The sequence below is a fragment of the Mirounga angustirostris genome, unplaced genomic scaffold (assembly GCF_029215605.1).
Source record: "Mirounga angustirostris isolate CCGP_5_RB_7025 unplaced genomic scaffold, mMirAng1.0.hap1 SCAF_16, whole genome shotgun sequence".
NCBI lineage: Eukaryota > Metazoa > Chordata > Mammalia > Carnivora > Phocidae > Mirounga > Mirounga angustirostris.
The window spans coordinates 43,824,213-43,849,184 of NW_026991724.1; the positions used below are offsets into that span (position 1 = coordinate 43,824,213).

The following is a 24,972-nucleotide window of genomic DNA, read 5'->3' on the forward strand; positions in this document are numbered from 1 at the left end:
AACAGGATCCCTGTGGCTGCCATGTGGGGAACAGACTATGGGGCTTGTGAAGGATGCACCAGGAGACCAGTGAGGAGGTCACTGCCATTGTCCGGGCAGGAGATGATGATTGGACCAGGGTGGAGGTGGTGAATTAGAGTAAAAGGTGGGTTGGTAACCTTCTTGGTGGGTGGACGCAAAAAAAAATGGAAGTCATGGATTGGGAGGAGAGATATCATATGATCCGGAAGCTCTTTGTGGAGGCTCTTGGTAATTGGGGAAAGGACACTGGGGTCCTAGCTGAAGGCTCTCTAATGAACTGGAGGTTCCTTAGTAGAATCACTTATCTAGATTCCTGAGAGGAAGATTTCTGAATTTTGCATGAGGTCGCATCTGGGTATTGGTAACAAGACTCCTGGCTAAAATAAATAAATACAAAATAATTTAAAAATAAAAAGACTCTGGGTTAGTGCATGGAGTGACCTTCCAACCAGAACAGTGCCTCTAAACATTCCCTGAGGAGAAATTTCAGACATCCCAGGCTGCATGCGGTCCTAGGATAGGTCCAAAGCTCACAGAATTTGGAGGTTCCACATGCTAGTGTTAGCAGACAATAGACATCGAAAACCTTCCTCATATGAACCGCCAGGTGGACTCTGTTCCAAGTGCTTTTCACATATTAACTCATTCCCACCTTACCGCCCCAAAGTCCCCACTCCCTCAGTATCCCCAAATCCAACCCCCTCAGCTTCCATCCTCCACGTCTCCTCAAATGCTCAGGAATGCACCCTTTCTTGGGTCACCCCTGCAGGTGAACCAGCAGTGGCTCCGGCTGCCGGCGACGCTGCACGACGGGAGGCTGAGGTTGCATTTCCGCAGCTCAGAACTCTGGGCAGAGGCAGGTCTGGAGCATGAGCCGCCCGCGCTGCGCCTGGTGTACGACTGGCAGTACGCGCTGTCTCTGCAAGTGACCGACGGCTACCGTGCGCACGTGGTGGGCCTGTGCGGCAACTTCAACAGCGACCCGACGGACGATGTGGGCGGTCCGGACGCGCGCGCTTTCTTGCGCACTTGGGCCCTGCAGCCGCCGGATGCCCCGTGCCACGCCCTCTGGGCTGCTCCCTGCGCCAAGCCAGCGTCCCCACCGGAGACCCCGGGGCCCTGCGCCATCCTGGCAGCTCCGAAGGGGCCCTTTAGCCCCTGCCACGACGTGCTGCTGCCTGCGCCCTTCGAGACCAGCTGCAGTGCTTGGATCTGCCCCCTGCCCAACTACCGACCTGCGCTTTGCTTGACCCTCCAGGCCTACGCGCACGCGTGTCAGCGCCTGGGTGTCAGCATCGACTCCTGGAGATTCCAGACTGGCTGCCGTGAGTGAGCCTTAAGATGGAAAAGGCTATGGGTTACTGGGGAAGGGGGTTCTGGGACTTAGGGGGTGGTACTCCTTGATGCTGGAGTTGATTCCTGGGGTGGGACTGCGGAGGCCCCAGAGGCAGAGTTCGTTGGGTTTGGGGATGGAGACTTCTCCACCCTAGGGGTGGGATTTCTGGTTTCTGGGACCTGGAACACCTAGGTCTTGGGGTCTGGGGTCTTTGGGTCTTAGGACGAAGGCTTCCGGACCCTGGGGTCCAGAATTAGTTCATTCTAAAAGGCAGGTTTCCTGGATTTGGTAGATGGAAAAGTCCTCTAGGCAACGAGGACTCCAGGCTCTGGGGTGAGAGTTCTGTGTCCCAGGGCCAGACTTTTATGTTCTGGAAAGGGGACTTCTGGTTTCTGATTATAGAAACTTCTTTACTCTGAGATGGAGTTTGCTGAAAAGCCTCCATTCTAGGGGAGGAGGATCCCCAGGATCCCGGGCACGACTCTTGGAAGCGGAGGGCGCGAACGTCTCCATTCCAGGGGTAGCTGAATACTTAGGTCTCTGGAACCAGACTAGGAGATCCTGATGTGAACACTCTCTCCCCTCCACCTTCCTCCTCTGCCCCCAGCCATCGAGTGCCCCCACAACAGCCACTACGAGCCGTGTGGCTCCTCCTGCCCAGAGACGTGCATGGGTCGGTTGCGAGCGTCGTGCCCACTGCCCTGCGGGGAAACGTGCGCCTGTGATGCTGGCTACGTTCACAGCGGCCCTGCCTGCGTCCTGCGGCGCCCCGGGCCTGGTGGCTGTGGCTGCACGCACCAGGGACGTCTGCTGGGACCAGGCGAGACTTTATGGGAGGGCGTGGGCTGCACACGCCGCTGCGTCTGCCCAGCTTCAGGAGGGAGTGTGATCTGCACCCAGGCCGGTTGCAGGCCAGGCGAGCGCTGCGTTCTGTCACTCGGCCTGCGCACGTGTGTGCCCTGGAGCATGGCGACATGCGTGGCGGCCGGCGGAGGCCACTATATCACCTTCGATGGGCGCCGGTTTCGCTTTCCTGGCTCTTGCGTGTACCTGCTGAGCGGCCTTAGTTCTCCGGCGCCGCAGGAACTGGCGGACTTCCGTGTGCTCCTGGGCACCGGACCTGATGGCCTCCCGGGTAGCCTCGAAGTGCTCGTGTCTGGGTGTCACCTAAGGCTGGACCCCAAGGAACCCGGTCGTGTCCTGGTGAGAAAATCCAACCCTGCCCACACATGCACCCAGGGATCCCACGTTATGACCTCTGACCCAGGGTCCTCACCTCAAGACTCTGAACCCTGATCCCAAGATCCCCCTAACCTCACCCTAGGATCACACCTTGAGTTTTTGTCCTATGATACTGGGCCCTCAATCTAGGACTCCCACCTCCTTGCTCTTGCCCCATGATCTCTGATGCAGCTGCTTAACTTTAACCCCCCAAAACTAACCCCCAAATCAGAACTCAAACCTTAACTCTTTAGGACCAAACCCTAAGTCCAGAAGCCCTTTACCCAGTCCCCCATAACTTCTTGTGGCAAAGGAAAAGAGGTTGTAGTGTTGTTGGAAAGGCTACATGGAAGGCGCTCACTAGGTGCCAATATAATAACACATAATGCACAAGAGTCCTCTTAAGGTAGATACAATTGGCATTGCCATTTTCCAGATGAGGAAACTGTGGCCCAGAGAGGTGAGGCCATTTGCCCAAGGTCACACAGCTGATAAATAGCAGAGCTGGTATTTAAACCTTGGCATTTTGGCTCCAGGGTCTATTATGCTGTCTCTGCAAATAAAAACAAAACAAAACAAAACAAAAAAACATGACCTCAACTACCTCCTTTGTGAAATATAATTCAGAGTCCCCAATGATTCTGACACCACTTCAACATGGCAAATTTTCTCATCAAGGTAGGAAGGGCCCTGGGAAGAGACACTGGGAGAGGAGCTGTGGGGCCGTGGGGCTGAATATTCACTGACCACAGAGGACAGGACCCAGACACCGACAGTTATTTTGCATCAGGAGTTTGCCTTGGCAATATTTTTAATTTATTACTGAATTACCACTTTTTTCTTTTTGGGTGGATTTTTTTTATTGGGATTGCATTGAATCTAAAACTCCAAATGGGGAGACTGTTGAGTTTGCCAGCCCACCAACATGGTATATTTTTGTTTTTATAAGTCTTTTATTTTATTTTACTTTATTTAAATTAATTAATTAACATATAGTGTATTATTAGTTTCCGAGGTAGAGTTCAGTGATTCATTAGTTGCATATAACACCCAGTGCTCATTATATCACGTGCCCTCTTTAATGCCCATCACCCAGTTACCCCCTCCTCCACCCTCCTCCCCTCCAGCAACCTTAAGTTTATTTCCTATAGTTAAGAGCCTCTTATGGTTTGTCTCCCTCTCTGATTTTGTCTTATTTTTCCCTCCCTTCCTCTATGCTCCTCTGTTTTGTTTCTTAAATTGCACATATGTGTGAAATCATATAATTGTCTTTCTCTGATTGACTTATTTCACTTAGTGTAATACCCTCTAGTTCCATCTACGTCATTGCAAATGGCAAGATTTCATTCTTTTTGATGGCTGAGTAATATTCCACTGTATATATATATACCACATCTTCTTTATCCATTCATCTGTCGATGGGCCTCTGGGCCCTTTCCATAGTTTGGCTATTGTGGACGTTGCTGCTATAAACATTGGGGTGCAGGTGCCCCTTCGGATCACTACATTTTTACCTTTGGGGTAAATACCCAGTAGTGCAATTGCTGGGTAGTAGGGTAGCTCTATTTTTAACTTTCTGAGGAACCTCCATACTGTTTTCCAGCTTGCATTCCCACCAGCAGTGTAAGAGGGTTCCCTTTCCTCTGCGTCCTTGTCAACATTTGCTGTTTCCTGACTTGTTAATTTGAATTACCACTTTTAAATGAGGAAGGCTGGATGTATAGTATCTCTTGAGAAACGAGAAGCCCTGGCAACCGGTCTCCTATTCTAATGGCCACTCATGGTTGGGACTTTCCTCTCTAGCCAGGGGCACATACTTTCTCTCCAGTTTGCCACAGTCCCCATCAATCCCACACTCTCCACTTCACTCATTTAGTTATTTGTCTGGCCCCTGGAGGCATGTGATTTAGGACCGGGTTTCATGCTTTTCCTGGGACCAGGGGTCTAGCCCTAGGGGGCCCTAAGGGACCCTAATCCCAGAACCTAAGATCCCTCTGCTGCCCCAAGGAACACTGCCCCACAATTACAAATCCTTACTTTATCCTTACAACAACTTTTTCTCAGTGAATATTATTATTTTTCTCATTTTACAGAGAAGTTAAATAAATTGCCAAAGTGAGACAGCTAAACAAACCAGAAGCCAAGATTTGAACCCAGATAACTTGACTCCAAAGTCAAAGGACTCTTAATTACCACAGTTCACTGTCCTGACACATGTAGTTATTAAAATTGGACCATATGAAGCTGCCAATATTTGATTTTTTTTTCCCTACAAATGTGGCAGTTTCATATAGTTCAACCTAAGTGTAATAAAAGACAATTACTCCTGGCCTGGAGTGTCTGGGACAAAACTCCTAGCTTGGACTCAAGAATCCTAGAGCCTTTATTGTGGGCCCCAGTATAACAGAGCTTTTAGTCCTGATTCTGGGCTCTTGAAACCCCAGTCCTGACCCAAGGATCCCATTTATTCATTCAACAATCACAATCACTTATTGAATACCTACTGTATTGCAGGCACTGTAACATAGGTTATATGTGTTAACTGAATTTCAGACCCAATTTCAGTCCAAGTGGCATCCCCAGACCCAATCCAGGAATTCCAAATCCCCAATTCCCAAAGCTTACAAACCCTCATCCCCAATTCTTATAGCCCCAGCCCCAGCTGTTCTGGGCAAATATGGTTAGACCACGGATAGCAGCTTCAACATTTGTATATGTTGTGGATAACCTCCCCGCCCTGAGCCATTTGCATAGCACCCTGGAGCCCCTGCCATTATCTAGAAATCCCAGCATCCCTAGGACTCTACAGCCTGACCAAGCCAAGGAGCCTCATTCATTCATCTATGCATTAGTTCAACAAATATTTATTTAATACAGACTAAGTGCCAGACACTGCACATGTGTCACTTTCAGAGGCTGTCACTTTCAAATCCCCAAATCTGATCCAGGAATACTACAGGCCCAAATCCCAGAATCCACAGTTCTCACCATCCAAGTATTTGTTGGAAAAAATAGCAGTACCATGGACAGCATCCCAAGCTGTCTCCCCCCCCCCCCCCCCCCCCCCCCCCCCGGTCATTGTAGACAGACCCCTAGTGCCTCAAAAAGGCCTTCTGGAGGCCCTGCTCTTACCTAGGGACATAGGCATCCTTGGTACTGATACTGGGTCCCTAGAGCCCCAGCTTGACATACCTTCTTCACACAGGTGAATGGAGACTGGCAGAATCTACCATTCCAGGCTCTGAGCAACAGTACCCTCATCTTTCGCCATGGCTGGGACACCGTGGTCAGCTGCCGCTTTGGCCTGCGGGTGACCTATGCCCCCAGGATCCGCGTGGTAGTGGATCTTCCAGCAGCATATATGGGCCATGTGGTGGGGCTGTGTGCTGACTACAATGGGGATCCCATGGATGACCTCCAGGTGCCTGGAATTGTGCTGGACACCAAGCTACCTGAGGATGCACTGGTTTGGGCCTTCGGCCATAGCTATGTGGTGGGCTCCCCGACCGGGTGCCTGAATGTTGCTGACAAGATGCCGCCACTGCCACCATCCTGTGTCACACTGCCGGCCACCAGCACCCCAGCCCACTTTGCCCACATCTGTGACATCCTCTTGGACCCCCTGGGGCCCTTCCAGCTGTGCCATGAGATGCTGGCACCAGGTCCCTATGTCCAAGATTGCATGGTGGATGTATGTCTAGGCATTGGACCCTGCCCCATGCTCAGCCTCTACTGTGAAACTTGCCAGCTGCTGGGTGGCCAAGTCTTCCCCTGGCGGAAGTCGAGTCTGTGCAGTGAGTGCCTAGGGCTTCGGTCAGCCTCTCCATCTTTGCTCATCTGGGGAACCTGGTCCCACTCCTGACAGAGGTTCAGCCCCTTGGCTGTTGCCCATCCCAGGGTGCCAGCTCATCCCTGCACAATGTATCCCTGAGACCCTGTACTTCCCACTGTGCCAGCCTCCACCCATCCCTCCACTCCCCACCAGAGACTGGCCCATCCAAAGTGTCCGGCCTACCCTGATGAAAGTCCAGCCCCCAGCTCTCATTCTTCCTCCTTCTTAGCCCTGATTATGGTCCAGCCCTTCGGCCCTTACCTCTCAGGGACTCAGACCTGTTCATGGTCCAGCCCCCGAGCCCTTACCCGTCCAAGTCCTACAGATTAGCTTTGCCTCTGATCCACACCACCTGGTCTTTTGCTATCTGAAGGTTCCCGCAGCTCTGCCCAAGTAGAGCTTCACCCCTGCAGGGCCCCAGATGCCCCATCCTAGGCCCAAGGGGGAGGATGAGATTCCCAACAGCCACATGCCTCGAAGTAATCCTCCAACCCTACTTGCTCCCGCAGGCCCGCTGTGCCCCGCACACTCGCGCTACACGCTGTGCGCTCCGGATTGCTCAGCCACTTGCGCGGGGCTGAAGCCACCGCCTGGCTGCGACGGCCCTGGGCTCTGCCGCGAGGGCTGCGTGTGCGACGCGGGCTTTCTGTTGAGTGGCTCCGACTGCGTGCCCGCGGCTCAGTGCGGCTGCCTGAGCGCCGGCCGCTACTTGGAACCCGGCGCGCCGCTGTCGTCCCCGCACCCCGCGACCGGCCGCTGCTGCCGCTGCCGCCCTGGCGGCCAGGTGGTCTGCAAACCCTGCCGCGCAGCCGCGGGCGGCCCAGGCCTCTGCCTCGCCTCAGACGGCCTCCGTTACCGCACCTTCGACGGCACCACCTTCCACCTCCCGGGCGCCTGCACCTATTCGTTGGTGAGCACGGGCACGGGCCGCCTTCGGGGTGTGTGGCCCTTCGAGGTGGTGCTGGAGAAAAGCCCACGGACGCCCGAGGTCCGCCGCGCGCTGCTCTGCGTGCATGGCCACCGCTTCGGCCTAGACTGGGAGGACTGGGGCTACATCACGGTGAGCCCCCGCCCTGTGCTCTTCCTCCTTTCAGCTGCCTGGCAGTCTCTGTTCTGCCGGGTGGGATCTCTGAGTACCGCCGCCTGATGCCCGCCTCTCTCCAACAACTTCATTTCCACTCTCCTCCTCCTTCTCCCTTCTCCACTTCCCCCACCCTCTCCTCCTGCCCCTTCTCCTTTCAATCCCTCTCTCAATAGTTGGGTCTGCACATCCCCGTTCCATGCTGCTCAGGCTCTCTGTCTCTCCCACTTCCTTCCTCTCTCTCTTCACCCCCCACGCCCACCCCGCCTATCTCCCCCACCCCCAATCTTCATCTCGGCCTCTTTTCCTCCTCCATCGGGGTCTCCATGTGCCCTCTCCTGCTCCACGACTACCATCACCTCTTCGCCACGAAGCCCACCCAGCCTTCCTTGACCCCTGCTCCCTGCTGGCCCAACCCCTTCTCTGGTGCCCCTGCCTCTCCACTGCCCTTCCTCTCGAGGCCTCCCCCTCTTTTTCTCTCCAAAGTGGTCCCTCCCCTCTCTCCTCCTCCTGTCCCCACATCCCCTCCCTCCTCTTTCGCCGCTCTACCGTCCTCTGCTGCCTCCCAGCCCCCAGGTCCACGGATGCCCTCAGGTCCATCTCCGGTCTCTGAGTAAGGAGTTTCCCCTCTCTCCCTGAACTCCAGGCCCACCTCACCATCCTCCCTCCCCTCACTCAACTTCCTCTCTCCAGGTCTCCACACACCTTCCCACAATACCCACTCCCAAGCACTGCCCCGAATGTCCCTACCCCTTGAGTCCTCTCCTTCACCCCCTGTCCCTCTTATCACCCCAGCAGTCCCTGTCCACTCTTCCCCCGTTCTGGTACACCACCTCTCTTCCTCCTTGCACACACTGCCCGCACCACCCCTCCTCCCAGACTCCTCCCAGTTCTCCCCAGACCCGGCCCTCCCCCCTCACTCCAGGCTGCCCCACCCCTGCCCGCAGGTGGACGGCGTGCGGCGCTGCCTGCCCTTCGCGCTGACCAGGGGCAGGGTGCGCGCCTTCGCGCGGGGCGCCTCGGTGGTGCTCGCGGTGCGAGGGGGCCCGCGCCTGCTTTTCGGGCTCGGTGGCCACCTGAGCGTGGAGCTGCCTGCGGCCTACCGCGGCCTCACTCGCGGCCTCTGCGGCAACTTCAACGGCAAGGCGTCGGATGACCTGCAGCTGCCGAGGCCCGGGCCCTGCGCCGCGCCACGTCCCTGCCCGGGTTCGGGCTGTCCACCGGCCGCCGAGGACGCGGGCGCAGATGCAGCGTGGCGTGGCTCTTGCGACCTCCTGCGCGAGCCCAGCGGCCCGCTGGCACCCTGCCACGCACTCCTGCCGCCCGAGCCCTTCTTCCAGGCCTGCGTGGCCGACATGGGCCGCGCCCGCGGGAACCGCAGAGTGCTCTGTGCCTTCCTGCAAGCCTACGTGGCTGCCTGCCAGACGGCTGGTGCGGATATGAGGCCCTGGAGGGCTCCCAGCTTTTGCCGTACGTCCCCAGCCAGAGGGCTTTCCGGCCGGGTGGGGTCCGCGGCGGGAGACCGCGGTCTGGGCTTCATTCATAACACAGGTGTTAGTTGAGGACCTACTATGTGTCGGGCCCACGCTAATGATACAGCACCAAAAAGGACGCGTCCTGCACACCCTATGGTTGGGAAAACAGATTTGATTTTATCCCTTAGCTAACATTTACAAAGCACTCATTCAGTATCAGGTGCTGTGTTAAAATTGTTCCCCCTGGACCAGCAGCTGCAGCAGCAATATTCAGGGCTTGTTTACAATGCAAATTCTTGCCCTGTCCCAGACTTACTGAGTCAGAAACTCTGGAGTGGCACCCAGCAACCTGTTTTAACAAGCCCTCCAGGAGACCTGGACACAGGCTGGGTCTGAGAACCTGTTTTACCTGCTTTAAGTCAGCTCACTCCATCTGTGAACTGCTCTAGGAGAGAGGGACAAATTGTCTGCCTCCTATAGTCGGGGACAGAGGCACAGAGAATTTTCCAGATCTCACAGCCAGCAGGGGGCAGAACTGGCTTGTCACCTGGCTCCAGAATCCTCTCTCTGACACCCTGTACTTCCCACTGCGCCAGTCAAATTCTCTGACACCCTATGCTATGCTATGGTTTCACTCCCAACAATAATGTAAAAATAGTTCCAGTAGTAACATGAAAACAACAGCTGACCTTACTGTGTACATGCTCAGTGCTAAGCTCTCAATTCTCCCAACAGCCCCATCAGGCAAGTACATTTTATGGGTGAGGGAAACCAAGGCATAGATGGTTAAGGAATTTGCCCAGAGTCACACACCTAGAAAATGACTTATTAGCTGGCACCTGAATATTTTGTTCATTTAACAAATTCTCATCAACTTCCAATTTCTCTGTCCACATGTATCCTCCATAATCCTCATGGACTCTGGGCCCCACCTTGACTTATCATTGTGGTATCAGTATCTATCTCCTTCTGACCTCTTTCTGCCCCTAGGTTCAAATGTTCGTGGAGGAAATCTGTATGGGTTGCTCTTTACTTACAGACTGATGGACACCTCCACCTCTGTCTGTCATGGTCATTTTCCCAGCCCTGGCCCAACTAGCTGGTCATGGATACACAATGTGGCCACTATGTCAAGCAGGACTCCTAATGGCAATGTCAGAGTCCCAACTCAAACCGAAGGAAGAAAGACCAAACAATCTGAGGCATATATAACTGCGAAGACTGGGGGTGTTCCTATCCTCAGGCTTGGCGGGATTAAGAATTTTCAACTGCAGTTAAAAAAAAAAAGTCAATTTTTCTCCTTATCCATCTTGTTCATCCCTTCCATCCTCTCTCTGTGCTAGCTTTATTCTCAAGCAGATTCTCCTCTGGTGGTAACAGCAAGGCTTTGGCAACTTCAGGCTGACCATTCGATCAGCTTCAAAGCCTTTGCAAAAATGTAACACCCTTTTCCCAGTGGCCCCAGCAAAAGTCCCAGGGTCCCCCACCCACAGGTTTTGCCTGTCCAGTTATTGTGATCCAGAGGAGGGAAGAATAATCTGATTAGCCAGCTCTGGGTTCTGTACACATCCCTGGAACCTGGATGTGAAATCACCTCAGTCCACATGTTGAAAGTAAGGATGGGTAGTTGTCAAAAAGCAAGTGGGAGTATTATTGTTAGAAGGGTAGAGAGGGCAAGAAAAGACATCCACCACTAGAATCCACTGACAGGTTCCCAATGGACCCAAATAAGCAGGATAAAAGGTGGGGTCACTTGGTGGTTCAAGTAATAGTCAACCCCTTCAGCTGGGGCTGGGATTGGGGGGAAAACCCCAGAAAAGACAAAGAGCAGGGAAGCCGTGTTAGTCCTATCTGGGATGCATTCAAGGAGCCAGCACCCCGCATAGCATGCAGACACTGCTCAGTCTCTGCTGGTTGTTATTGCCGTCGAGGTTAATCCGAGGGGGAGGTCTGCATTCTGAGGGTGCTGGGTCAGCGGAGGGTAGGCCCCTGGCTTGCCTGCATCTGACAAGCCCCCTCTCCACAGCCATGTGGTGCCCCCCCAACAGCCACTACAGTCTGTGTGCGAACCCCTGCCCTGCGGCCTGTCCGGGTGTTCAGGAAGTGGTGCGGCTCCCCACTCCCTGCGCTGAGGGCTGTGAGTGTGAGGATGGATTCTTCCCAGCCGGGCGTGACTGCGTCCCCGCGGACCACTGTCCTTGCTTCCACAATGGCCAGTACTTCCCTGTGAGCATCCCCTCGGGTTCTTGTCAGAGCTTCACTTGGGTCCTTGTCAGAGCTTCACTTGGGTCCTCCCACTTTGCCTCAGATCTCCACGCACTTCCTTGTATGGGTCTCATCTCAGAACCTCTGGCTGCACCCTCCCTTCAATGCTACCTCCCTCTTCACCCTCCCTCCCCTCCTCCACAGCCTGGCCAGACTGTCCTCATCCAGAACTGCTCCTCCTCCTGTACCTGCCAACTAGGGGAGGGCGTGGCCTGTGTGCCCTTCAGCTGCCCTATGGAGGAGGTCTGTGGCATCACAGATGGAGTCCTAGGCTGTCGATTGCCAGGTGCCCGGGGCTGTGGTCTGAGGGGTCAGAGATTGGGGCATGGCTCCTAAGTCCTGGGAAGGAGAGGACTGGTGACCCAGACTCCTGGGACTCATATGTGCCTGCTCTTCTCTCTCTCCCCCACAGCCACCTTGGCCCCTGCCCCGAGCTCTGTGGCCCCACCACTGGTTTCCTCACCTTTCCCATCCCTGCTCCCCAGCCCCAGTCCCCAGTGCCCAGAAAACTCCCGTTTTGTTCCATGTGGCTCCGCGTGCCCAGCCACGTGTGCCAACCCCGCTGCCCCAGATCACTGTAGCCACCCCTGTGCTCCGGCCTGCCAGTGCCTACCTGGCTACCTGCTGCTAGGGGGCCGATGTGTGCCCCGTGACCACTGCTCCTGCTTCCTGCACCAAGGCCGGACTTTCTGGAGAGACAACTGTACTCAGCAATGCCACTGCCCGACCCTTGGTGCCCCGGTGAGCAAGCTTCCCCAGTGTTGGCCTGACAAGTGCCATGGTCACTGCAAGGCCTCTACAGGTGGCTGGTACCACTGCCTGTTAGCCCAGTCCCCACCCAGTCCCACTGTCCTGGAGAAGTCACTGGTCTGCATGGCCACTGGAGACTTCCACTTCCACACATTTGGAGGAACCTACTATGAATTCCCTGGCTCCTGTGTCTACCGCCTGGCGGGTCTCTGTGGCACAGCCCCTGCCCACCTTCAGCACTTCAGCCTGGATTTGACCCCACTGCTGTGGCCACGTGGCTGGACCAAGGCCCTGACCCTCTTAGCCTGTGGCCTGAGGCTGGACATGAGTCCAAAAGATCTCAACCGCATCCGGGTGAGTTTTCAAAGGCTCCAGATCAGCCTATTATCTCTTACCATCCCCACTACCCACAGGTAACCTGTAGTGACCCCTCTTTTCCTACTGATGCCCCCTTTATTGACTCTCTCACTGGTCCTCAAAGATGTCCTCCAATTTCTTAGTGGCCCATTGACTTGCCTGTTGACCCCTTCCCACAGACTCTCTATTTAAGACTCCTATTCCCTTGAGTCTCCTATCACCTTCCCATTAACCCTCCACTGAGTCCTCAGTTGACTCCCCTTTAACCATAGACTCAGCCTTGATCTTCCCATTGACCTTCCCTTTCTCCCCCATCGAATATCCCATGAACCCATTCATTGCCCCTCCCCAACTGATCCTACTACTGTTATATTGACTTGCCCATTAACCCTATTTACTGTCCTCTTGATCTCACCCCAAACACCATAGATATGTACTGAGCTATCAGTTAACCTTCCTAGTAATCCACCGACTGGACCATTGATACCATTTACATGTTTATGGATCTTCCCATTGAGCTTCCTATTGCCATTGAATTTTAAGGGTTTCTATTATCCCAATTGTGCCTGTCTTTGATTCTTAGTCTCACCCATTGAGCCTTCCTTAGACTGTTCCATTAAAATTCATTGACTCCACCCCCTTTTACCCACCAGCTGAGCCTCCCCATTGCCACCCAAAGCCACCTTAAGCATTCTCTTGATCCTCATACCCCTTATATTTGTCTGTCCACATCGCTATTATCCCTCTTTTTTTTTTAAGATTTTATTTATTTATTCATGAGAGATAAAGAGAGAGAGAGGCAGAGGCAGAGGGAGAAGCAGGCTCCCCGCGGAGCAGGGAGCCCGATGCGGGACTCGATCCCAGGACCCTGGGATCGTGACCCGAGCCGAAGGCAGATGCTTAACCGACTGAACCACCCAGGCGTCCCCATTATCCCTCTTCTTGATCCTCCCATTGATCCCTTACTGACTCCTCCCTACTGACTCCCTATTTATTCTTTTTACCCTTCGTTGATCTCCCACGGACCCCTCATGAACTCTTATCTAATCACTCTACCATTGAACCCCCTGCCCCATGGAATCCTTTACTTACCCTCCAGTTAGCCTCCACTGATGGTCCATTGGATCTCCTTATGATACCTAATGACTACCCCTATTAACCAATGTTCCCCTTGATCCTTCTCTGATCTTTTATTGACATTTCCAAGATTTCTACTGAAATCTCCTACATCCTTCTCCCGCTGTTTTCGCCACCTGCATGCCCTCCCTGTAGGTGGATGGAATTCTGGAATCGCTGCCTTTCTTTCACGGCCACTGCCTCCGTGCCTACTACCAAGGCCGCCAACTCTGCGTAGACACGGACTTCGGCCTCTCCCTGACCTACGATTGGGACAGCCTGGCACGTGTAACGCTGCCGGGGCCCTATGGACCCTACCTGTGCGGACTCTGTGGCCAGCACGGCCCGAGCAGCTCCACCGTGCCGGTGCCCGACACCTGGAAGGTGGCAGAAGTGCCGGGCTGTGGCCCATTCTGCGGGTCCCTCTGTCCCAGCCCGTGCCCAGTGACCAAGCGCCCTCAATTCGCTGGAGACGCGTACTGCGGGCTGCTGGCGGCGGCCGAGGGTCCCTTCGGGCCATGCCACGCCGCGCTGGACCCGCTCCCTTTCACGGACAACTGCCTGGACGACGTGTGTCGCCACTACGGCGCTCGTCACATCGTCTGCCGAGCCCTGGCCGCCTTCACTGTCGCCTGTCAGGCTCTGGGCGTGCACCTGCGGCCCTGGAGGACGCCTGACTTCTGTCGTGAGTGCGCGGGGGTTGGCAGAGATAGCGGGTGAAGCTCGGAAGAGCTAGGATCTGGGACGCCAGGGGCCGGACGCGAGAGGACCAATGGGGAAGTTCAGGCCTGGGTGGGTGGAGCCAGGCGCAGAAGGGTGGGACTTGCAGAGGAGTTAGACCTGGAGGGGCAGCAGTTTAATTAACGAGATCTTCCTGTCTTTTGTGCCTGTCTCATTGTCACTGTCTGTCTCCCCGGTGCTTCTCTGTGCCTCACTGTCTCTACCTCGCGTTCCCATTCTCTGTTCCTCGTTCTCTCTCCCCGCGGTGTTGCTCTCCACGCCCCCCGCCCCGGCCCCCCATCCTCCGTCTCCGTCTAACGGTCTGTTCCTCTCAACCGGCTTACCCCTTTCTCTGTCCCTCGCTATGTCTTCCCCGCGTCTCCCCATCTCCCTCCCCTCGCTCTGACCCTCCCACCGCCGCGCCTCTCCCCAGCCTGGCGGTGTCCGCCGCACTCGCACTACGAGCTGTGCGGCCCGTGCTGTCCAGCCACGTGCGCGGGCGGAGAGAGCTGCTCCGGCCGCGGCGCCAGCGGCAGCCGCTGCTGTGAGGGCTGCGTGTGCGACGCGGGCTTCGTGCTTAGCGGCGCCGCCTGCGTGCCGGAGGCCAAGTGCGGCTGCTTCCGCGCCGGCCGCTACCGAGCTCTGGGGGCCGCGTGGTACCCCGGGCCCCGCTGCGCGCGCCGCTGCCGCTGCGGGCCCGGCGGCGCGGTGACGTGCGCGCCGCGGCCGTGCCGGCGCGGGCGGGTGTGCGGCCTGCGCGGAGGCGAGCGCCGGTGTCTGCCCGAAGGCCGAAGCAGCTGCGCCCTCGCCGGGCGCGCGCACGTGCTCGCCTTCGATGGCCGCGTGCTCACGCTGCCCCCGCCGGCGCCCTCCCCTTCTGAGCGCTGCCTGCACGTGCTGGCCCGCACTGCAAGCCAGGGGCCCTGTCCCTTCAGCCTAGACGTGGCCCGCGACGGGGCCGGGCTGCGCAGCCTGCACCTCAACCTCTCCGAGCACCGCCTGCAGCTAGACCGCACCCTTGTCGGCGTCATCACGGTATGCGTCCACTGGGCTGCGCCCACGCCCCGCCCTCTCCCTCCTGGAAGCGCCTCAGTTTCCCCCACCGTGTATAAAAAAAAAAAAAGGGGCATCTCTGTCCCTCAAGGCTTACGAGATGGTGCAAGTATGTGACAAGGTAGAAAAGCATTACCTGGAACACAGTAATGACTCATTAAAGCATAGCTGTTAGGTATGCATTATCACCTCCTACCCGGGATTGGAGAAAATCAATCATTCAGGATTATTTCAGTAAATTGTATGGAGAGTCTCCCTGTGGTCCGGGAAAGCCCTGGAGGATTTGATGGGGAGCAAGTCCTGGGAGAGCTCACATACCTCCAGGGAAACAGATGATAAGTAAATAAATAAGTAAAATAAGTAGTACATCTGATGATGGGTATAAGAACTATGAAGAAAAATAAAACAAGGAAGAGAGAGAGTGTACGAACAGAGTAAAGAGGTTTAGCATTTTTTTTTTTAAGATTTTATTTATTCATTTGAGACACAGAGAAAGCACGAGCAGGGGGCAGAGGGAGAAGGAGAAGCAGGCTCCCTGCTGAGCCAGGAGCCCAATGTGGGGCTCGATCCCAGGACCCTGGGATCATGACCTGAGCCGAAGGCAGATGCTTAACCATCTGAGCCACCCAGGCGCCCCGAGGTTTAGCATTTAAATAAGGTGATGAGGAAGACCCCACTGAGAAAGTAACATTTGAGTCAAGATCTGAAGGAGGTGAGGGAGGGGTCCATGTGGACATCTGGGAAGGGGCAAACCAGGCAGAGGGAACGCAAAGTGCAAAGTTCAGGGAAATGGCGTGGAAGCAGGCTCAGCCTTCACAGCCCCAATCCTGACCCCTTTCCTCATCCACAGGTGGATGGTGAGCACTGCCGGCTGCCCTGGGTATTGGCAGAGGGCAGGGCCTGGGCCACGTTGGAGGGCCGCCATGTGGTGGTATACACGGCCTGTGGGCTACATCTCATGTATGACTGGGGCAGCCAGGTGCGCCTAACTGTGCCTTCCACCTTCCACGGCCAGCTGGTGGGGATCTGTGGGGCCTTTGGTGGCAAAGTTGGCCCCCTTGACCTGCCTCTAGACAAAAGATCCTGGCCCAAAGGCCTGGTCACTAACCCCTGCCCGCTGCCCCAGCCCAATCTTGACTTTAGCATCAGCTGCCCCACGCAACTTGCCCAGATCATCAATGCTCCCAAACTGTGTAGACTTCTGCAGGCACCAGATGGTCCCTTTGGCCGCTGCCTGGGCCATATCAGCCCCAAGCCTTTCCTCAGGATATGCCTGCAAGACATATGTCATACCCATGGCCAGCATCTTGGTCTCTGTGATGCCCTCACCGCCTTTACTGCAGCCTGTCAGGAAGCTGGCATCCCTGTGAAGCTCTGGAGGGGACCCAAGCTTTGCCGTGAGTGCTCTGGCTGGGTCTGGAATGTATCTGGGGCAGGTTGCAGGCAGCAGGAAGAGCCCCTCCTGATGGGGATCAGATGTGCCCAGACATAGATGGAGTTGGCTAAGTAGAGTGTGGGGGGGGAGGGCATCCAAGGGAAAGAGAACTGTAATTGCAAAGGTGTGAAGGTTGGAAAATATCAATGGGAAGCTAGCCTGACCAGAGCAGGAGGCAACAGGATTGGAGAGGGAAACTTGTATCCTAAGCACGGGCCTTTGCCATCCACCTGCAGCCATGGCTTGTCCACCCCGAAGCCGCTACAGCATCTGCGCACGGACCTGTGATGGGGGCTGTGTCCAGCCTACCAGCCCTGCACACTGTTCTACCCAATGCTATGAGGGCTGCCAGTGTGACCCTGGACTCATTTTTGATGGCACAGACTGTGTGTCTCAGGACCACTGCGGCTGCTTTCACAGTGGACGCTACATCCCTGTAAGAGAGGTCCCTAGGCATGGGCGGGTGGGTGCAGAGTTTCCCATATCTCGTCATAAGATGTTCCCTGGACCACACTGTATCAGTCAGCATTTGCAGTTGTAAATAACAGAAAATGATGCCAAGTATCTTAAATACAACAAGGATATATCTACCTTTAATTGTTTAAATTTGAGGCCTTCAGGCATGGCTGGATTCAGGGCCTCAAATGATGTCACTAGGACTCAAGTTTCTTTCTGTCTTTCATTCCTGCCTTTTCCTTTTTCTATGTTGGCTTCTATATGAAGTAGGCTCTAGGTCCAAATACTACAACAGAGGTTCAAAATTGCAGTGACTTAAACTCGATAGCAGCTTATTTCTCTCTCATGAACAGTCCAAGAATAACCAGTTTCGTTCCTTCAAGTCAGGGACACAAACTCCTTCTATCATGTGGTTCTGCCTCCCCTGTAGTATTGCAATCATCTGCTCCCGACCACATCTACATTCATGCAAGTTGGCCAGGAAAAAAGAGGGGACAGGGAGGTCAGGCCTCCTCTCTTTGAGGGCATAACCCAGAAGTAGGACATACCACTTCTGTTCACATCCCATTGGCCAGAACTTCACAGAAGGGCCCCATCTGGCTGCAGAGGAGGCTGGAAGACATCTTGTGCTGGGTGGTCCTGAATGCAGCTATAAATACTAATTCTGGGGAAGAAATGGAGAATGGATATTTGAAGACATGCCTGGCCTCATTCTCCAACCGCACCTGTATGTAGGGCACGGCTGTCTCCTCCTGCTCCAAGCGTATGATGTACATTTAGCCATCCCAGTGGAGAGACAGGCTTCTCTCTCAATAGTTACAGCAGAAGTCCCAGTGCTGACTCCTCTTATCTCAGTGTAGGTCATTTGCCTCTATCCCTAAGCCAGTCACAGAAGCCGGGAGATGGGGTACTCTGATTTGTCTCTGACTGGCCAGGCCTGGGGCATGTGCCTAGAGCTAAGCCAGAGAGTAGGTATACCACCTAGGAAACCCCACAGACTGAGAGTGGGGCCAGTTCCCCAAAGAAAGTGGAAGCCTGTTTCCAAAAGACCGTGGATGGACCCTCAGCAGGCAAAGTGCTCCCTTTAAGGTTTTGCAGCTCTTGGGAGTCCATTCAGAAATAAAGAAAGGACCCCCAGGATGGCTGACATAGTTGTCTTAGAGATTAGGGGCCACTGGATAGGAAAAAACATGAATGTTTAAACCCCAGACCACCCTGGAAATGAAGAGATGCCCACACCGGGAGGAACAGGGCATAAGAGCTGATACCTCAGCCATTGCTTGTCCACTCCACACCAGCACTGACGCTAGCCCCACATCAGAATTTGCAGAGAGCTCTTAAGGCTTTTCACACACCAATGAAAAGCAGGAGGGTTGTCCGGGATTAAAAGAGACTAAAAGACCACAATAGTCAAATGCAGTATGCAAAGCTTGATTAGATCCTAATTCAAAAAATATCGTTTATAGATATTTGGAGAGACAACTGGAGAAACTCATCAAACTTTTTTATTTTTGCCCATCTCATAGAGAAAAAAAATAGCTCAATGGATTTTTAACTTGTATTTGTCTTATTAGGAGGTTGAGCATTTTTTCAAATGCCTAAGAAACATTTGTATTTCCTTTTCTATTAACTTTCTCAATAGCCTCTGCCCATGTTTTTATGCTGACTCATTGGTCTTTTTTTGATTTCTAGGAACTCTTTATATATGAGGGAATTTAGTCCTTCATGATATATGTTTTACACATATGCTTTGTTGATATTCATAATGGTTTTTTTAATCCAATTTTGAGTCTGTCTGTCTCTGCAGGTTGGGGAGGCACTGGTCCTACCTGGCTGCCAGGAACGCTGTATGTGCTTGCGTGGTCAAGGCCTCCAGTGCCAGCCCTTTTCCTGCCCACAGGGCACAGGCTGCATCCTGGATGGGGGTGTGCGGTGCTGTGAGGCTGGGGAGGGTGCTACATGCCGCCTAGAGCCAGGGGGCCTCTTCATCACCTTTGATGGCTTCAGTGGGCTCACACCCATGCCTGTTACGTCCTGTGCCTATGAGCTAGCCACATTGGTGGGTTCCAGGCCTGAGGATCCTGACTGGTTTCATGTCATTGTTGACTTCCTGCCCTGTCCTGGCTGCACTGCTCACAAACCACGAGTGATCATCGGCTTCAGGGATGGCTGTGCAGCTGTGGGAACCAATCAGGAAATATGGGTAAGGGACTTCCTCAATTCTAGCCAAGACTCTTTCATAACCTGGAACTGATCCCTGGGGCCTTTTGATCCCTCATTGGCCTTCCGTAGCCTTCTAACATAGGACTGTCCCATCACCCTGATCGCACATTGACCTTCATTGGCTAAATGTCCTTGTCCTGATGTCCCATGACCCATTAGACCCCACATAAACTACACCTTGGACTTCTCAGGACCCACTGACTCCACCTTGACTCAGGTCCTGCTGAACTCCTGGGAACTACTGACTGAGTGATCAGAGCTCTAATGGGGGAGAGCCCAGGCAGAGTGATCAGGGCTGGAATGGGGAAACAGTGGGAGCCCAGAGGAGGTACCCTCAGTTTAGGAGACCAGTGAAGACTTTCTGGAGAAGGTGACAGATGAGCTGGGACCTGATCTTGGGCTGGGGAAGAGAGCAGGGAGGAGTGTTGCCGAACAAGGCCAGGGAAAAGGAGGGACCATATTTGGGGAATAGTGGCAAAAATCAACTATTGAGTTTAAAATAGCCCAGTAAATGTCTGTGGACTTAGGGCCAAGGAGGTTGTTAGCGACTTAAGAAATCACAGCAGGGAGGGTGCCTGGGTGGCTCAGTCGGTTAAGCTGCTGCCTTTGGCTCAGGTCATGATTCCGGGGTCCTGGGATCGAGTTCTGTGTCGGGCTCCCTGCTCAGCGTGGAGTCTGCTTCTCCCTCTGCCGCTCACCCAGCTCGTGCTCGCTTGCTGTCTCAAATAAATAAAATATTTTAATAATAAAAAAAGAAATCACAGTAGGGGGACGCCTGGGTAGCTCAGTCAGTTAAGCATCTGCCTTCGGCTCAGGTCATGATCCCAGGGTCCTGGGATCGAGTCCCACATCAGGCTCCCGGGGAGCCTGCTTCTCCCTCAATCTCTGCCTCTCTCTCTGTCTCTAATGAATAAATAAATAAAATCTTAAAAAAAAAAAAAGGAATCACAACAGGGGGGCAGCTCCTGGATTGCAGGTTTGAGGACTAGCAGGAATAGACACCTCTCTTGACAAGTTGCAAACTCCCCTTGTCAAACAGACGAGAATAGAGCTAAGCTAGGAAGAGGCAGAGGGCAAGGGTATGTTAGAACTGATTTACAATTAGGATTTTATGATGGGAGACACTCAGGGATGTTCACGTGCTGATGGGAAGAAGCCAGACAGAGGTTGGAAATCCAGCAGAGAGAGATGCCAGGGTAGAGGGCACCTGCCTCTCCTAAGGAACATGGAAGCAGGGGAGCAGCAGAATTGGAATCTGGGCAGGCAGACTGGATAGTATTTATAAGAGGAAAACAAGCCTGAAACCCCATGCTGAGAAACAGAATACAGCTGTGCGGTGGAGACTAATTTTAAGAGTGGGTGGACGGTCCAGCAAGAGAACAGTTGGGGTATCTGCCACAAGCCGGCAGATAAGCTAAGCCAGAGCCTTTGGTTAAAGGGTCAAGAGACCCTGACTGTGTGTCTCCTAAACTTCTAATGTAACTATGGGCAAGTAAGTGACTCAACCTCTCTATACCTCAGTTTGCTCTGCCGCAAAAAGTGGTGGTAAGAATAGTACTCACTATCTAGGGTAGCTGTGAGGATTCCTGCAAAGTGTGTGGCATATACTGAGGGCTCAGTAAGTAGAAGCTGTAACTGCTCTTTGGGGCACCTGGCAGGCTCAGTCAGAAGAGCTTGAAACTCTTGATCTTGGGGTCATGAGTTTGAGCCCCACGTTGGGTGTAGAGATTACTTAAAAGTAAATAAACTTAAAAAAAACTTTTTTTTAAAGCTGTGATTGCTCTTGCAACCGCTTTTATGTTATTAATGGAGAGACAGTACATATAGCAGAATGGTTAAGAACACAGGTCCTGAAATTGGACCCCTTTGGTTCAAAACTGGCTCTGCCACTTACCAGCTATGTGAACCTGGGCAAGCTATGTTACTTCTCTGGGCCTCAGTTCCTTCCTTCCTTCTTTCTTTCTTTCTTTTCTTTCTTTCTTTCTCCCTTTCCCTTTCCCTTTCCCTCCCCCTTTCCCTTCCCCCCCTTTCCCCCTTTCCCTCTCCCTCTTTCCCTTTCCCTTTCCCTCTTTCCCTTTCCTCCCTTCCCCTTCCCTCCCCTTCCCCCCTTCCTTCCCTCCCTCCCTTTCTTTCTTTCTGATTTTATTTATTTATTTGAGAGAGAGAGAGCATGAGAGGGGGGGAGGGTCCGAGGGAGAAGCAGGCTCACTGCTGGGCCTGTTTTCTTTTCTTTTCTTTCTTCTTTCTTTCTTTCTTTTCTTTTCTTTTCTTTCTTTCTTTCTTTCTTTCTTTCTCTTTCTTTCTTTCTTTCTTTCTTTCTTTTCTCTCTCTCTCTCTTTCCTTTCCTTCCTTCCTTCCTTCCTTCCTTCCTTCCTTCTTTCTTTCTTTCTTTCTTATTTTATTTATTTATTTGAGAGAGAGAGAGCATGAGAGGGGGGAGGGTCTGGGGGAGAAGCAGACTCCCTGCTGAGCAGTGAGCCTTGATCCTGGGACTCCAGGATCATGACCTGAGCCAAAGGCTGAGTCACCCAGGCGCCCTCTGGGCCTCAGTTTCCTAATCAGTAAAAGGCAAGAGGCAGATAGGCCTAAAGTACTGATCTACCTTGTCAGAGTGTTAGTGAGGATTTAATATCACTTAAATACTTTAATATCATTAATGACATAAAACAAGTTAGGTGACAATATATAAAAATATCAATTGCATCATATACTGCAATATACTGTCATACATTATCTTATAACCAAATATTAGAGCACTTGGACTAGTGCCTGGCACAGAGTGTGTGTAAACAGTATTAGATTATGAAGACACAGGTGAGAGAGATGTGACAGGTTCCAAAGGCTTTTTGTTCTCTAAAGCTCCCTTTTAGGAAGGAGTTTATTATGGAAAATTTCAAGTATCACAAGAGAGTGGTGTTATGAAACCCTGTTACAGTTACAAATATTTTGCCATTCTTGCTTTCATCTTTTCCTCCCACTCTTTTTGCTTTGTTCGTGCTGGAGGATTTTAAAGCAAATCCCAGACCTTATTCCTCTAGCGAAGACCTGCATATGCGTTTCTGATAGAGACACGCAGCAGGATTCACAGTGGCTTCTGACCCCACGTTGGGACTCAAACCCTAATCTCCTCCCCGGCCCGCCTCCCCAATCTGCAGGTGAACGGACAACCCGCGCGGCTCCCCGCCCAAGTGTGCACGGGCGTGGTCGCACGCTGGGCGGAGGGCTCCCGGGTTGTCATCGAGCGGTCCCCCACGCTGCGGGTGCTGGTGGGGCCCGAGGGGGCCGTGGCCTTACGGGCCTCCCCCGCGCTCCGAGGACGCCTCCGAGCAGCCTGCGGAGACTATAATGGAATTGCAGCCGACGACCTGATACTCCCAGGAGGACTCCAGGGTGCCAGCCTAACCGACGTGTTCCAGGCGTGCCGAGCTCGGGGCTTCAGCAACTGGTGAGGACCTTCCCTTCTCCTGCCGCGGTACTTGACTCACATCGGCAGAGGGCGCGATCAACGCAACTCCCTGCGCCCCAGGCTGCCTTTGGGCACTTGGGAGCTCACACGCCGTCTCTGACGGTCTTCCCGCAGCACGGAGAAGCTTGCCATGCCAGCCGTGACACAACACTTCACCGCCTGACGCCGTCCCTCTGTGTGTCTCCATGGCTGGGACCTCCCGACGCACACCTGCCCTGGGGATGGGAACCCACGGACCTCCCCGAGATTGTTTTAATAAATAACTTCTGACCAAACCTGCTTGTGCCTCTATCTTCTTCCCAATGCCCCTGCGCCCCGGGAGACACAAAGGTCCCAACCTGGGGCGCCTGGGTGGCTCAGTCGTTGAGCGTCTGCCTTCAGCTCAGGTCGCGATCCCAGGGTCCTGGGATCGAGTCCCGCATCGGGCTCCCTGCTCAGCGGGAGGCCTGCTTCTCCCTCTCCCACTCCCCCTGCTTGTGTTCCCTCTCTCGCCGTCTCTTTCTCTGTCAAATAAAAAAAATCTTAAAAAAACCCACAAAGGTCCCAACCTCTAGTTCCCCCGTCTCCCAGGACCCCAAGAGTTAGGTCGGGATCTTGTCCCCTTCAGACCCAAAAATCTGAGTGGGAGCGCCTGGGCCCCCTCCTCCTCCGCGTTCCCAGACCCGCAGTAACCTCTCAAGGACACAGATTCCTCGTGGGGCAGGCCTCCTGTGAATCAGCAGCTCCGCCCCTGAGCCGCAACATTGTGACGTAACTGCATCGACAGCCAATGGGACAACAAAGCAGGAGGCGGAAGTTTTGGAGTGCCCGGGCCGGAAGTGTCCGTTGCCCTGCAGAGCCGCTTCTCCCAAAGGTGCCGCGGCGCCAGTGTTCGTGGGGCATTGCCCGCGAGCGCCGGCGGCCCGGCTGCTACCATGAGCCGGCCCAGCCGGCTGCAGAGGCAAGTTTTGAGCTTGTACCGCGAGCTGCTGCGCGCCGGGCGCGGGAAGCCGGGCGCCGAGGCGCGGGTGCGGGCCGAGTTCCGGCAGCACGCCTGCTTGCCACGCTCCGACGTGCTGCGTATCGAGTACCTGTACCGCCGCGGGCGGCGCCAGCTGCAGCTGCTACGCTCCGGCCACGCCACGGCCATGGGTGCCTTCGTGCGCCCGCGGGGTCCAGCCGAGGAGTCCAGCGGCGCGGGGGCTCCAGGGACCCAGCCTGACAATGGTGCTTGTCCGAGGAACCCCCTCGGCATCATGGAGTCACCAGAGCCCCCTCCCGATGGGCGATGACAGGCCGAGGAGCTCACCCGGTAGCACAGGGAACCGAGGGCCCGCCTGACTGCGTGGGGAAACCGGGGAACCCGCCTGATGGAGGGTGAGATGTCTTGAGAAGACATGTCCTGAGAAGACCGGCTGTCTGGATTGGGGGAATCGGAGAGCCCTCCAAGCGACGTGGAGTCCTAGAGATCCCTATGATGGATGCTGAGAGATGCCCGACCTTGCCCAATCCATGATGACGGGTCTACTCTCCCCATGAGGGTTTCGGGCGGCTTGGTTGCTGGCTGGCTGAACTGTGACCAGCTGAGAGCTATTGACCGGAAAGGTTGGGGAGCCAGGACGCCCGCCGTCGGACAGAAGAGACACCCTTCTCTTGACCCTGGGCTCCCCTCTCTTGTATTTAACTCTGAGAAGAGCAGACTTTTTGCAGAGAAGTTTGGGAAGATACCCTGATGGATGGTGAGAAGCCCCGAACCCCCCTTTGGAAAACTTTCTTCCCATTAGTTGCGGCATACTAGGACCTGGAAAGAAGGGGCTGGGTTATCTTACCCCATCTGATCAAGTAAAGACCCCTCAGGACCTATACTTGGTAATTCTAAGGGGGAACCCTGACTCCTGCGCCCTTCTCCCAAGACTCTTGAACAAAAGGAATAAAATCGGGGATGTGATTACTTCCCTTTTGGTGGTCTTAAAGATTTCACATGTTTGGGGATTTTTGAAAGCACCCTCACACCAAGAAGTGACCCCCTGGGAGGGATAGAGAAGAGCTGTCTCTTCCATGCTGGAGTCCTCTAGACTAGCAGATTGGTTGAAAGCAGCCTAGTTCTTGCTCCTGGGCAGATCCTTGGGACCCACCCTGATTTGACCCCAAAGAAACCCTAGTTGACTCCTTCATAGAAGGTAGTG

General features: G+C 54.1%; 1 protein-coding gene across 1 annotated transcript; it reads left to right on the plus strand.

Annotated features, from left to right (window-relative positions):
* Window positions 1–23,621: 23,621 nt before the first annotated feature.
* SDHAF1 (succinate dehydrogenase complex assembly factor 1) lies at window positions 23,622–24,741 on the plus strand. The gene has a single exon (XM_045890362.2). It carries the CDS (start codon window positions 23,722–23,724, stop codon window positions 24,076–24,078), a length of 357 nt encoding a protein of 118 aa, XP_045746318.1. The 5' UTR covers window positions 23,622–23,721; the 3' UTR covers window positions 24,079–24,741.
* The last annotated feature ends 231 nt before the right edge of the window (window positions 24,742–24,972 follow it).

Bases quoted from the DNA above. Each gene is read 5' to 3' on its own strand.
- SDHAF1 (XM_045890362.2), top strand. From the start codon at position 23,722: ATGAGCCGGCCCAGCCGGCTGCAGAGGCAAGTTTTGAGCTTGTACCGC.